This window comes from Coptis chinensis, chromosome 8, assembly GCF_015680905.1.
Source record: "Coptis chinensis isolate HL-2020 chromosome 8, ASM1568090v1, whole genome shotgun sequence".
Taxonomy (NCBI): Eukaryota; Viridiplantae; Streptophyta; class Magnoliopsida; order Ranunculales; family Ranunculaceae; genus Coptis; species Coptis chinensis.
Genome location: NC_141463.1, coordinates 16,610,862 through 16,626,303, shown reverse-complemented (window position 1 = coordinate 16,626,303; position 15,442 = coordinate 16,610,862). Strand labels below are relative to the sequence as shown.

Sequence of the window (15,442 nt, the reverse complement as noted above, 5' to 3'; positions counted from 1 at the left end):
GATGTGGTGGTCAAACACTATATATTAACTTTTTTTTTTGTTTCGAAGTAACTATAAACTTACCAAATGGTTGCATGACAATATTTTGATGTATTGAGTGAGAAGGTGTTGCAAAAGATTGGTTTGGGAATTGATACGCAAAGTAATATCCATATGGAGTCCAATTCAACAACCGACTTTATAACTTAGTTATCATTAAAAATGATTAAAAATTTGGCTTTTCGTGAACGATCTACCACGATCCTCGGTTGACTCTTCTTTAGTTTCCAGTTCTTCAAAATCATCAACCAATTTGTATAACTACCAAGTCAGGTTTTCTCCTACCCATATTGAATAGAACATGCTGAGCAAAATCTTCTTCATTTCATATAAAATGAGTAAAATCCGTAGTCATCTGTCTCCCTTGTTTGATTTCTTTTCTATTTTATTGCATTTCATATATTAGAGAACCTATATTTGTATTTAGTCCACTCAAAAATGTCTCTATCATTGATGTATCCGCAATTCAATATGGATGGATATATACCATATATATATATGCCTTTCTTACTTTTATTTTTCCTTATAATTTAATTTTTTATTACTTGAACGGTTTTTTTTTTTTTTTTTTCTTTGAAGTGGAAATTTTATTAATAATGATAACGAGTTTTACAAATAATTAGGACAAGCATGTAACAAGCTGCGCCGCAAGTCCTTTCTGAATGACAAATTCTATCATCCTAAAAACTAACTCGTTAAAACCAACTGTCATTACGTTGCAGCCTATAACTTTATGCAATCTTTTAAGGAGCTCAACAGACTGTTGTGCCAAGAAACCAAAAGTGTCAAAACTTAAAGGAATGAAACAATGCTGGTTAGCTCTACAAGCCTCCTCGTGTTTCTCAATTTTCCCTGCCGCTGCTCTATTAGTTGCTTCTCCCACCTCAAAAAGACTCCATTCCCAAGCCCTACCAATGGAGAGGCTCCAGTTACATCAACACACGCATGCCTCCCCTCAGACCAATTGTAGATCAATACATCCGCAGGTCGAAGTGTCAATCTCCCCTCATTCGGATCAGTGAGAAAATTCACAGGAGACTCTTTCTTCATTTGTACCCTAGCCCTCCAAAATGCATCACATAAAATATCTCTGACATGATCATGTCGGTATTTGAAACCTGGGAAATATCTACAATGTGCTGCATGGTCCCCAAAAGCATCTAGTCTACTCTTTTTGCAAACAGGGCATAGACCACCATCAGAGTACAAAGGGATCATGAGATGGTGCGGAGAATATAGAACGATACTCTATCGGGCGACATACTGGCCCAAGTCCCTCCATCAGAATAACAAGTAGGAAATCATTTGCATGTTCTGACTGCAAGCATCCAATGACTGCTTTCTGATGAGCAGATAACACAAACTCCCTCTCAAGACCAGCAACAATCTTACCATAGAACGCTTCCGCCAAAACTTTTTGTGGTTTTGAGGGGAAGGTAGCATTCACAGCCATAGAACTAAGGTCAAAATTAGGTAGACAGAGCCTCAATGCACTGCTAGCAACATTAAGAATCTCATCCAAAGGTACTGGGCCACAACTCCTAAGAATGTGGTTTTGAAGCTCAGAAGTTTGACAGCGGGAGACCACAAAAGCAAAAGTAGAGACATCAGTGGCATAATAAACACCTAACCCACCAAGACGTAATAGGAGTATCGATAAACGTCACTGCAAATCATCGAAGTCAGGACCATCAGAAACTATAATACCTTGGAGAACACTGCGGAGATGCTGATCAAAAGTCTTAGCTGCCTCTCTAAACAGGGATGGTGGACAAGTATGAATCGTAAAGACCAACTTAGAGAACCCTGCACAAGCACGTAAGAGCGCTAACTCACACTGTGGATCATCCAATACAGCTAAATGGTCCATCAAAGTCATAACCTTTTGAACACGCTTGCGAGCAAGGCCCATGACAAAAGATGAATCAGTGCTGATCGCACCTCCAAGCAACCTGACCCCCTACTGAGGATGTGACAAAGCTGAAGGAAAGAGATCGGGAGTGGAGTGACGTGGATCCAGTGATGGCCAAAATATCTTAGTTGTTCTTTTTTTTTTTTTTTTTTTCTTTTTCCCTAAGGCTAATAAGATTTAAACTTTCCCTATAAATCGAGAGTTTCCTAATAGAAAATGTTTCATTTTGATAGATTTTAGAGGTAATAAAGGTTTTAGAGGCTCCTTATCCCTCTTTATAACGAAAAGTATATGCCACAAAACTATTTTAGTTAATGTGCTATATATATATATATATATATAATCGATATATATAAAACTTGAGAAGAAGATAAAACGAAGTTTTCTCATTCTTCCTTGTGGAAATAAGTGATCACGAATTGTTATACAGTACTGTTGTGAACTATTTATGCGCCTTCGTATATACCCAATGCTTACCTAAAATTTAAATAAAGCCAAGTTTTTCCATAATCCAATCATCTTAATTTATTTAAGTCTGATTTATTAAATATATAAATTGCAATGTGACTCATCAGAATTTTTTGCCAAGTACCACTGCTTTTAAGCTTATTATAGTGCATAAGATTGTAATTAACCAATAATTGCTCCTACAAAATACATAGGATGCTCTCTCAATTAGGATGTTCTGATCTTTTAGAGGTCCTATATGTTAAGGGTCAATTTCGATGAGGGCCGCAAATGTATGCACTACTTTGCCAAGTTTCACTAAAGAGCAGATGCCAGCTTGTGCAATTTTTCGTTTTCCTTTTTAAACTACTTTAGCTAAACAACAGTAAAAAAGAAGCATTGCAAATTTTTTGCTGCATTCCGTATTGCTTCATATTAATTGGTTTTAAAGTATTAACAAAAAAACCAATGCTGTAATGATGAATATAGAGTTTTTCTATTTTATTTTATTTCCTAAAGGGTAACTGATTGGTGATTGCGAAACAGATAGAAATAGCACATCTTGTGATAGCCTTGAGTAAACTTTTCCTCGATATATAGGAAGTAAACTTTTTGCTAATCCTATCTACCTAATCTACTTTAATACAAAAGTCAATGTTACATGCTTACGGCCCAGTAGGGTTAATACAAAAGTCAATGTTACACCCAATTTTTTCGAATTCGGATCCATGTGTTTCCGAATTTAGGCTGTGTTTGATAGCCCCATTTGTCATACAAAATGCAAATAAATGACTATTCACTTGTTTGCCACCACCAAACAGATGTGTTTTTGAGTCATGACAAATTTTTTTTGCTTAAGTTGTCGTTTGCCATGATTTTGGTGGCAAAAAATTTATTATTTGGGGGATATCGATTTTTAAAAATTTTACCACGACAAATTTGTACACAAATTTGCCACCGAAATAAGTGGATTTGCCACAAAAAAAAAGAGCCCGACCCAAAAAAAAAAAAAAGCAGCTCTTTTTTACTGGAGCCTGGTTTTGTTTGTGGAAACTGTGGTGATGCAAGGTTTGTTCCATGTTCGAGTTGTAGTGGAAGTCGAAAGGTGTTTCTCGAGGAAGACGGGCAGTTGACGAGATGCTTGGATTGCAATGAAAACGGATTGCTTCGTTGCCCGAGTTGCTGTTCTTGAGTGCTAGGCTACTTAGAAGTTGGCAAATGCAAGCAACCTTCGTAGTGTGAATGGAGTATTGCTACTAGTATGTGGTTCTTTATCTCTGTTTAGACGTTTTGTTTGTAGAACTCTTGTTAATCGTTAATCCCTTAATTGTGTAAATTGTTTTAAGAATTGGTTATTCTTGTTCATCAACTCTCTGAATTCAGAAAGAAATAAAAGAAATAATTTTATTGATTCTAGTCATTGTACAATTGATTGATACTTCATGTCTAGGTGGTTGTTTTCTTATCCTTATTAATATGCAATGTTTTGTGAGTTGCTAGTCAATCAGTAATCAGACCATTCATCTGGATTGAGTGGATTGTACTACAAATCTTCAATACATGGAAAACTGAAGCTGGAGATATTTTACAACCAGTACTTGTATAATGTGCTGAAATCTAGAGATGAGAAACTATATAAGGCTGAATTCTTTCGCTTGAAAGTTGAAACCAATCTAGTTCGGAACTTTGGCATCGCTGACAAACATAAGGTGCTCACTGCCATTGAATGGCCATAGGCCTTCAACTCATGTGAGATTTGACCGGTTGTTGTCACTTTATTTCATCTTCAACAGATTGATAAAAACATTATTAGGGCGACGAATCAACGATTATGAAGTTTCAATTTAGTGCAAAGGATTCGTTTAAGAAGTTTTAAGTTCTTTACATTAAAGGACAAATGTCCCTTACACAGCCAACTTTTGGACCCAAACACTAAAACTCGATCTTTAGAGTACAAGGTATATCAGAGAATGCTAGGCAATGGTTTAGTATGATCTCGAGAATACAACAGGTAGGGAGGGTAAAGTAAGTTTTCATTGTCACTAAGAAAAGAGGCAAAAAGGTGATGTGTGGAGGCATCTTCGCTGTGTGCTGGTGGTGTGGTGAGTGTGTGCTGGTGGTGGTAGTGTGGTGAGTGTAAATTTATGGTGTTGTGTGTGTGAGTGTGTGGTGGTAATGTGGTGAGTGCGTGCTGGTGGTGGCAGGTGGTGTAATGACTAGTGTGTGTGGACTGGTGTGCAGTGGTGTGACTGGTAGGCAGTGGACTGGTGGTGTGTATGGTGTGACTGGTAGTGCAGTGGATTGTTGTTGTTGCTGCTGCTGCTGCTGGTGATGATGGTTCCAGGTGCTTCTGCTGCTGCTGCTACGGCTGATCCAGATTTCTTGCAAGTACCCAGGAGGGGTATATCAGCTTCTTCCTCTGGCTCCAGCATAAACTGAGTGCAAGATAGCCCTGAAGAAGTTTAAGTTGGTTAGTCTGTTAGTCATATTTTGAACCTTATATTAATTTGCTTGACTACTTCATTTCCCTGTTTCCTATTCTAATATGCTGGGTTCGCAGGCCTCAAGACTGCTACTGATGCCATGAAGGATTCACGGGTTCTTGATTACGTTGAAAGGGTACTGACTGTAATGGCTGTTTGTCTATCCTTTTGGCTTATGGAAATGTCACACTGTAGAGCCCAAAGAAATGAGTAGCTGAATGCAAATTAAGGGGAAACTATTCCTGCTTAATTTAAAGAATCGCCTGAGCCAAGAAAATCCAACTTGTAGATTGGCAAATAATTTGACCAGTGATGGTTTATTGTTCTGTGCCAAGATGGAGAATAAGCCATGTATCAGACATTGACATGTGAATCATGTTTATCTAATTAATGTTTTAAGTTCACTACTATTCACAATGAAGTCGTAAGTTATTGTACAGATGAGGCTATTATGTTGAAATTTGAATTGGAAAACCTGCATTGTCTGAGTCCATCTCCTTACTTATTTGAAAATTAATTTCTTCACAATTTATTTTTTTTAGAAGCAATCCAGCTTACTTGATATTTGCCTCAAATATCCTTACTTATCATAATACATGGCTTATTCTCCATCTTGCAATATTTGAGCAGTGTATCTACATTCACTATTGTGCATGTGGATCCCTACATCTTGCTTGTTCTATTGCTAACTGTACCATTTTTTTTTTTTTCAATATCAGGGACAGAAGATGGTTCTTGTTGCATGTGGATGGAGACATACAATATGTGTTTCCTCTTCAGTGGTTATATACACTTACGGATGGAGCAAATATGGGCAGTTAGGACATGGGGACTTTGAAGACCACCTCATTCCTCATCAGTTGGATGCCCTGCGCCATTATTTCATATCTGAGGTCAACTCTTCTACTCTTCCTCTATTCTTTGAAGTTTTAACTTATCATTTTTGCTCAAACCTTTTTCACTTCCAAGAATATTATAGATTCACAGGATCAAAATGATGACGTGGACACTAGAAATAAAAAAGAGTTTTAACCAACTCGCTTAGCCACATGTTTCAGGTGTCAGGTGGTTGGAGACATACTATGGCAGTCACATCTGATGGGAAACTATATGGATGGGGTTGGAACAAGGATAGTTTCACTTAATTCTTTTATATTCCTTCCTTGTACTGCTATAACCAAAAAATTTGTCAAAAGTCAGCTGATACATGAACTGCTTATCAAAGGTTTTAGTTTTTAGTATAATCAAATTGGAACTAGATTTGATTTCTTTATGTTACACCAGCTTGCTCAAATTAAATCTAGCTCTGGCCATTTCATGCTTGTAATTTTTATCCCTTTTTTCATAACAGTTTGGAAGGTTGGTACTGGTCATAATGTTGATCACTGCTCTCCAGTGCAGGTTAAATTTCCACATGAGCAGGCATGCCCTTTACCCTGGATTTTCTAGGACAGTTTCAATTGCATAATTGAGAGAAGAATCTTTCTATTCTTAGTTACTCTTTTGCATAAAGATGTGTTTTGTCAATAATATTTGGTCCACTTGCAGAGAATAGTGCAGATCTCTTGTGGATGGAGACACACACTTGCTGCTACAGAAAGGAAGAACATATTTTCTTGGGGTAGGGGTACAAATGGCCAGCTTGGTGACGGAAGTTCCATCGACCAGTAATTTCATTTTCAACCCAGCCTATTTTAAAATAGACTCTGATTATTTTGGAAGTGTAGAGGCACATGTACTTTGATGTGTGTTGTACCAGTTATCATTGTACCTTTGGAACAGCTGCTCTGTGAATAGATTTCTAACTATTTTCTCAACTCCCTTGTTGCGAAAAACAGTGTCTAGAAAGCATGGACTGAAATGCGATAGTAATTTAGTGCATTATGCAAGTGGTCATGTTTTTCCGAGTTCTCTTTCAAACTTCTTTCGTTTACAGTGGAGAAGTTCCACACTATGCTTCTTTTGCTTTCATGCATTGCTACCATGAAATTCCAATAACCTACTCACATCAAGTAATTACAAGAGATTGATATTAGAAGGCTTAATTCTTGCAATCATATGAATTGGACAGCATTCCTAAGTTTTGTTCAGCTCTTATCGTTGTAACACGCGACCAGTCTACCTGACTGATACTGAGATCCTTTATAGCCGTTTATTGAGTCTGAAGTTCTGTTTAACCTAAGAACAGTAAGAAGCTCAAACCAATACTATATAATTTTATTTTACTTTTGGAACTGTAGAAACATTCCGGGAATGATAGACGCATTGAGCGTGGATGGATCTGGTTGCCAACAGATAGAATCATCGAAAGTCCAATCTTTATCAGGTGGGCTGTGATTAGTGATAACAAAACCTGGTTTGGATTTAGCTTTTGGCCGCGAGCTTATGCAAACTGAACAAAGGAAACAATATGAACTCGAATTCTGTGTGCAGCTCGAAGGGCAGACACCTGTTCCTGGGCAAGCAAGTGTTCCAGTTAAAGGTAAGGGCAATGATTTAAGTGTCCCAGAGAATGATGTCAAGCGGATTCGCGTCTAGATGCCTAGAGTTCTTGAAGATATCAGCTCCCTTTTGACACCTCCACTCTTCTCTTAGTTGTGGATGAAATGCAGCACTACCAAGTTGAGAGTTTGCATTATATCTGCCATTGTAAATCCATGTAACCTTTTGGACATGTATGCTTACTGTTATGCCTCTAAATGGATTCAATTTTCAAACATATGCTTTTTTATAAAAAAAAAAAAGGTTCTATGGCAAAGGTTGGAATTTCTGATTCTGGTCCGAGCTGCGTATTTTATTGTCCAATTCATCTCGATCTTATGAATGGATGTGATAGGCAGAAGCTAACCAGGATTTGTTCCTTCTCTGGTTAATTTTTTATGGATGAACTCTTTTTTCCTGAAAAAACTTCAAAGCAAACACAGTAATATATTCGGTTTCGCTCAAAACACCTATCCTTCCACCGTTTCATGAGCTATTTCAACTTGCATTTACTGAATACTAAGAAATAGCCGCGCCATTCCCGTCGAACAGAAACAGACTAGTCATTTATCACCAACTTAGGTATGCCTGTGGCCTTGGTTAGTAAGTCCTATGATGTAGGAGTAATGCAGCGTTAGCTCTCAAACACTCTAAAATAATCGATCTCTAACTGAGAATTGATAAAAGTTGATCTTTAACCAAGAGCTTATTGATTAATGAAAATTTGTTTAGAGAAGTGTTTTCTCTTGTTTATTTTTCATATCTTGGTATTATATTAGTATAATCATCAAGTCTTGGATGCCTTTCGATTTTCAAGCAAGTTCTTTGTGAATTTCAATTGATTCGAAGGAAGTTCATCGAGTTCCAGGTAACGTTAATTGTGACGTTCAATTGATTCGATTGAAAAGTTTAAGTTTCTCCACCACGCCCTGCATCAGTTGGTATCAGATTCAGCTTCGAACTGGATATGTATGACCGTGCACGAATGGCCGAACTTTCTAGGCAAGTAGCATCACTAACCCGCCGGGTCGCCGCCTTTACTCGGCAGTTTGACCAATCTTACGAGCGTCAGACACCAGCAGTGGAAGATGCATTGAAGGTAAAAAGTTCTAAAACTTCGAACTTTGTTGATGTGGTTGAAAAAAATTCAATTTTTATTTTTGAAGTTGAGAAAAAATTAAGTTTTGTTGATTGGGATTTAACCCCTATGTTTGATGAGGAGTCTGTTGACGAGGAGATGTATTATCCAGTTAGTGATCAAAAGGAGTTTATCGATTGGGATTTACCACCAGTTTATGATGTTTATCTTGACGATGAAGAAATATCTATTTTGTGTTTTATGGATCCGAGTTTGTCTAATTTGGAGGAAAGATCTGGTTGTGTTGGTTTGGTGCGTTTGTTTGAAAGTTTCGCAGATCCGCTCTTTGGCATCTTTGCAGATTTATTAATGGCGAAAAATCTATGCTTTCTTTTCAGAAGATATTTGTATGTGCACATTGTGACAACGAGTTGTTTTCATAAAGTTATGCAAATTAGTTAATATCGTGGCAAAGTTCGAGGACGACTTCAGTCTGTTTTGCTGTTCATCTTCTGTCGAGGACGCGAATGTCCTCCAAGACGGGGAGAATGATAGGGAATAAAGGGGTGCACACCCTTGGTTCAAACCTATCAGAGGGGGCGCATGCCTTTGGACTATTTTTAGTTAGGTCTTTTATTTTCGAAGGGTTTTAATCGGTGGACTTTAAGAGTCTTTTAGTCATTGTTTGTTTAAGTGTTTGGACGCCTATTTAAGGCTATGTTAGGGTTTGTAAAAGACATTTCTTGTTTATATTCAATTTATTTGATCGATTTTTGGTTAAAGATCAATTTTTATCAATTCTCAGTTAGAAATCGATTATTTTAGAGTGTTCGAGAGATAACTCTGTATTACTCCTACATCATCCTACCTGATGTAAATATAAGATCAGTCATAGCACAGCTTGACTTTGAAAGTATTTGAGGGTTTAAGTCGGCCACTGAGACATCTGATAAAACGCCTACAATAGGGTTGGAAAATCGTATCCTTTTGAAGAAGACTTGACACTGCAAGTCTGCAACCAAAAAACGTACAAACGTGCATAATAAAGAAAGAACGTGGAAAATGGGAAGGGCAAGGTTGTTGAATATATATTGAATAATATGCACAACTTTTAGTATTTGTCATCCTTCTCGTGATCAAACACCTAGATGAATGGCTCAAATAATATAACATGCAATGATGCCCACACTTGAATCCTCAACCTTTGCTTAGGGCATCTCTAATGGGGGTGTAATTTTACACTTCCACATAGGCTCATCCCTCTTCCCCCCCCCCACCCCCACCCCCACCCCCACTCTTATATGATATATTGAAGCAAAATATACACCCTAGGTAGTTTCCAATGGGGCAAAATGAGTGAAGTGTATTTTAAAGGACGGACGTTTGTCGGACTAACATTTGAGAGATTAATAGATTAAAACGTTACTTTAAGTAACGTCTCACTTTTGTTATGTTTCTTCAAGAAACGTCCCGCTTCTATTTTGATACCCCGGGATCTATTAAATATTTTGTGTGCTGAAAAGGCTTTACAAAATGTTTCACACAAATTTTCGAATCAGAATATATTTTTATTGAAAATAAACCGAAATACGTTAATGATCGAGCAACGATTATGATTCATAAGTACTTGGGAACTAGGGCTGTCAATGGGCCGGGACAAGCCCGAAACCCGATTGAATCCGAACCGATAAGATAAGGACTTAGACTTTAAATTTATCCCGATAAGATTATTGGGCTAGGTCTGGACATACCTATGTCCGATCCGATAATGGCCCGGCCCGAAATCTATAATAGTTTATGTATTTTATATTTAATATTATTAATATATCTATTATATTTATTGAAAGTTGACATAGAAAATTGGAAGCCATTTTGGTTAGTATTGTGTTTGCCACACAAGAGCTGTGGATATTAATCCATAATATTCGGTCTAGCTTGTATAATAATTTTATTAGATTTATGGTGATTTAGCGGCAAATTTTTGAATCAAAATATATTTTTATTGAAAATAAACCGAAATACGTTAATGAGCAGTGATTATGATACATAAGTACTTGGAAACTAAGATATCAAATTGAGATAGCCTTTTCACTTTGTGGTTTAGGATATTAATCCGTAATTTTCAAATAGAATTATCTTAAACTCAATCTAGCTTATATAACAATTTTCTTAAATTTATGGTGATTTAGCGGCAAATTTTCGATTAATTATTGTTTTAAACTTCAATCAAACTTCTTTTATTAAACAACAAAATGAAGTTGAAGGGTTTTATCAAAGGCGAGTTTTTTTTTAATGGAGAGTGAGGTTTTCACGTTATAAGAAATTTGGTTGAGTTATCAATATAATATTAATTAATATATAATAGATATGTATATTTGCAAATATTTTTCAGAATAATTAATATAACAAAACCTGTTCGTAGATAATCTTTGAAGATTCCACATAGTGAGTCATGCATAATTTAATGAATAATTAATGGAAAATCGGGAACGAGATAATCTTTGATGATCCCACATAATAAATCAAGCATAATTTACTTTTTATGTCATGTTTGCAGGGACACTACAGATGGATCAGTAGAAGTTGGTATTACACACCACATTGGATAATTAAAAAGAAATCGGAAACTGGATTCAAATACATAACTGAGCTCAAATAGTAATTAACGGGAAATCGAAAACTTTATGCAAATGCAATAAACTAAACTAAAAGAGTAATTAACTAGAAATCATAAACTAGATGCAATTGCATTAAACTAACGTCAGAGAATAACTGACGGGAAATTAGAAATTGGATGCAAATCCTTGAAAAATATTTAACGGAAAATCGGAAACGGTATGCAAATACATCAAACAAACCTCAAATAATAATTAATGGAAAACCGGAAACTTGATGCTAAACTCAAAAATTAATTAACAGAAAATAAAAAACCGAATGCAACTGCATTGAACTAACCTCATAGAATAATTGGTGGGAAATCGGAAACTAAATGCAAATGCATTGAAAAAACCTCAAAGAATAGTTAACGGGAAATCAGAAACCGGATATAATTGCATCAAACTAACCTCAAAGCATAAATAATAAAAAAACTAGATGCATATGTATTGAACTAACCTTAAAGAGTTATTAACGGAAAATCGGAAACTGGATCCAAATGCAATGAACCAATCTCAAAGACTAATTAACGAAACATTGAAAAATGGATGAAACTGCACTGAACTAACCTAAATGAATAATTAACGGGAAATTATAAATTTGATGTAACTGCATTGAACTAACCTCAAAAAATAATTAACGGGAAATTGAAAACTTGATGAAAATGCATTGAACTAACCTCAAAGAACAATTAACATAAAATCGGAAATTGGATACAACTGCATTGAACTAACCTAAAAAAATAATTAACGTAAAACCAAAAACTGGATGCAACTGCATTAAACTAAAATCAGAGATTAACTAACGGAAAATTAGAAATTGGATGCAAATGCATTGAAATAACCTCAAAAAATAATAGTTAACTAGAAATCGAAAGTCTAATGTAACTGTAGCGCACTGACCTCAAAGCATAAATGTCTACTGTTTTAGCCTTCTCACATGGTAATTACAAGTAATTAGGAACCCAAAATGAAAGCGAGTTTATAAAAACAAACTCTTACATGTATGCAAACTGTATAGAAATTGTAAACTATCGAACTAACCTAGAAAAACAATTAACGGGAAATCAAAAACTGGATGCAGATGTATTGAACTAACCTCAAAGAGTAATTAACGGAAAATTGGAATCTGGATGCAAATACAATGAATTAATCTCAAAGACTAATTAACAAAACATCGAAAACTGGATGCAACTGTACATAATTAACATTAATGAATAACTAACGGGAAATCATAAAGTGAATGCAATTGCACTGAACTAACCTCAAATAATAATTAACAGGAAATCAGAAACTTGATGGAACTACATTGAATTAATCTCAAAGAATAATTAATGAGAAATTGGAAATTGGATGTAATGTACTACATTAAACTAATCTCAAAGAATAATTAATGGGAAATCAGAAACTTAATGCAAATGCATTAAACTAATAACCCTAAAACATATGTGTATTACATGTAGGGGGAATAAATGTCTCGACAAATATAGTTTTGCATTTTAAGTAGTATTTATCATAATTCTTTTATTGTGATTGGGAATACCTTATGTAGCTGTGGTTACTAGTAGGGAAGGGGGGCCAGGGGTAGAGCGACCCGATCCACGCTATGAAGAGACTACCGCGGAATATGGGATAACTAACCTTCTGGCCCGAGGCAAGATATGCGGAAAACTCATGTGTACAGTATCAGACCGCGGTCGGGTAGGGCAAGGAATAAACCCTACACATGGAAGAAGGGAGAGCGGGAGATGAAGGAACAGGTGGACGGATGAGATAAGGGGAGGGGGAATATAAAAGGAACAGTGAAAGAGAAAAGAAGGGAGGCGAACACAAAGAGAGAGGCTATAGGAGGATCTAGAGAAAAGAGGAAAGAGTGAGGGTTAGAGTGACACACAACATTTGGTGCCATCTGTGGGGACGAGAGCTTGGATACTGAAGAAATGGTCACAAAAGTAAAGAGAGGAGTAGGGAGGCCGAGGAAGGTGGCGGTTGCAGAGGAGGATGGGGAATCGGTGAGGAACGATAGGGAAGAGCAAGGCGGAGAGGACACCACCGCGTCGGTGTTAGAAGGAACAAGACTGTTGCATGAAGAGATAGCAAGGTTGAGGGAGGAGAATGATGGACTGCGAAGGGGGAAAGAGACCCTAGAAGAGTTAGAGAGAGGGGCACCTGAGTCAGAGGGAGAGGAAGAGAGGAGGCCCAACTTCACGGACGACGTGGTACCTGGGCTCACAAGGGAGCAGGTGAGGGAAATGATAGCAAGTGACTTGAAAGCAAATCTAGAGCAAGCTAAGAGCATTGGTGGGGCGGCGAACCAGGTGGTGGCGGGGTTGAACCGCAATCCACTTGCTGATGCGATCTGGAAGGCTGAGGTGCCGAAATGGTTCAACCAGTCCCGATTTGAGAAGTATGATGGTACAGGAGATCCGGCGGACCATATCCACCACTTCTGACAACAGATGTCGTTATGGCAAGAACCTAGGTATGATGGACTGCGATGCATGATGTTTCCAGCAAGTTTGAAGGGGGGAGCTTCGGACTGGTATTACAGACTGCCGTCCAAGAGCATAAACAACTTTCAAGAGTTGGAGCAAGCGTTCGTGGACCACTTCATACACCAGAAAAAGCGGGTAGTGGATATCGCGGCCCCGTTCAATGTAAGACAGAGGACCGCGAAGTTAGTAAGGGAATTCTTATGCAGATTCAAGGCGGAAACACTAAAAGTGGAAAACTTGGATGAAAGAACTGCAGTGATTGCATTTGAGAGGGGATTGCGACCCGGGACCAGGGTACACGAGTTCGTGGCCAAAAATGAGATCGCGACGTTACAAGAGCTGTACCCAAGGGTGGAGAAATATATTAGATATGAAGACACTATGCAGAAAGAGACGAAAAGGCCAAGCAAAGCCGTGTTGTCATTAGAGAGGAGCGAAGACCGCGGAAGGTCTGAGGCATCAAACAAAGGAAGCGGTGGGAATCGGGGATACTATTTGCAGCTTGAAAGGGAGAGAAGCGAGGGCAAAAAAGAATATAGAGAAAGGAAACCATATCAGGAAACAGAGCAGACACCAGTGAATCGACCGTTGAGTGAAATATTGCCGCTGATTTGGAATGTGCCGGGATATGAGGGTCCACGAAACAAACCGGACGAGATACCATGAAAGCCTTATTGTGCCTACCATCAGGTACAGAACCATAAGACGAATGAATGCTACGCGCTTAAGTGGCTGGTACAGCGAATGATAGGGAAGGGTTTGCTTAAGGAGTTTACAACGGGGAAAGGGAAAAAGGAGCAAGAGCCCAACCAAGGGAGGATACTGGGGACTATCAACGTCATCTTTAGCGGGGAGACTTTGAGTCATAATGCTCACCGAGATAGAATCAGGCGAACTGCGAGCATACAACAAGTTAATGAAACATCAGGACAGTCGCGACCCGCCCCCACGATCAACAACTGAATGGGGAAGCATTAGGTTTACTAACACAGACTTAAAGCGGTTGACTCCCCGCATGAAGATACACTGGTAATCACCATGGCAATGGGCAATTACATAGTGAAAAGAGTGTTGGTTGATTGTGGCAGCGCAGTGGACTTGTTGTTCCGAAGGACAATGGAGGAGATGAAGATTGACAGGAAACAGTTGAGACCATCACAGACAAATTTGTACGAGTTCAGTGGGAGCATGACTGAGCCTTTGGGAGAACTCTTGCTCCCCGTAACAACTGGTCCGTTGACAGTGTTCTCTCGATTCAAAGTGGTGGACGCCGGGTCGCAGTATAATGCCATTCTGGGAAGGCGGTGGATTCACGAGATAAAGGCAGTGCCTTCCACCTACTACCAGGTGATCCAATTCCCTACTCCAGCAGGAATGTACGAGGTTCGCGGAGATCAGGTGATGGCCAGGAATAGTCATCAAGGGACGGTGAAGAGGATGATCCGAGGCAAGGAAGAAGAGACCCCGAACCCAAGGAAGAGGCAGACATAGCAATTACAGTGTGCCGTTGCCGAGGGGGAAAGGGAGCCGACGGCGGTACCAAAGACTCTGGATGAGATCGAGATAGTGAATGTGGGGATAGGAGAGGAAGAGAAGTTTACATCAAAAGGGTCTAGTTTGCCGGAAGAGTGGAAAAATAAGCTGATAATGTTTCTATCTGAAAATAAAGATGTCTTTGCGTGGACAATCGAAGACATCACCGGACTAGACCCAGATTTCGCATGCCATCGCTTACACATTAAAGAGGACGTAAAACCGGTGAGGCAAAAGATGAGAGGCGTTAGGCTGAAGTATGTAGAAGGAATTCGCAGGAGGTTGCAAGGTTGAGGGAAGTTGGGATAATACAGGAAGTT

At 38.3% G+C, this 15,442-nt stretch overlaps 2 protein-coding genes across 9 annotated transcripts; both read left to right on the top strand.

The window, feature by feature from the left end:
- The first annotated feature begins 3,430 nt into the window (after positions 1 to 3,430).
- On the top strand, positions 3,431 to 7,600 carry LOC147480240 (ultraviolet-B receptor UVR8-like). 8 transcript variants are annotated; one of them, XM_086580892.1, is made up of 8 exons: positions 3,431 to 3,657; positions 4,640 to 4,868; positions 4,959 to 5,017; positions 5,601 to 5,774; positions 5,940 to 6,303; positions 6,430 to 6,548; positions 7,122 to 7,207; positions 7,315 to 7,600. In XM_086580892.1, exons 5-8 carry the CDS (start codon positions 6,154 to 6,156, stop codon positions 7,359 to 7,361), a joined length of 402 nt encoding a protein of 133 aa, XP_086437018.1. In that variant the 5' UTR covers positions 3,431 to 3,657; positions 4,640 to 4,868; positions 4,959 to 5,017; positions 5,601 to 5,774; positions 5,940 to 6,153; the 3' UTR covers positions 7,362 to 7,600. The 8 variants fall into 8 exon arrangements, 5 of the variants coding, with proteins under 5 accessions (XP_086437018.1, XP_086437019.1, XP_086437016.1 ...); XR_015206354.1 differs by lacking the exon at positions 3,431 to 3,657 and having other exon boundaries at positions 4,257 to 4,868; positions 5,940 to 6,011; positions 6,233 to 6,303; XR_015206353.1 differs by lacking the exon at positions 3,431 to 3,657 and having other exon boundaries at positions 4,257 to 4,868; positions 5,940 to 6,011; positions 6,233 to 6,303; positions 7,122 to 7,600.
- Positions 7,601 to 14,627: 7,027 nt separating this feature from the next.
- Positions 14,628 to 15,080, top strand: LOC147480239 (uncharacterized). The gene has a single exon (XM_086578594.1). It carries the CDS (start codon positions 14,628 to 14,630, stop codon positions 15,078 to 15,080), a length of 453 nt encoding a protein of 150 aa, XP_086434720.1.
- The last annotated feature ends 362 nt before the right edge of the window (positions 15,081 to 15,442 follow it).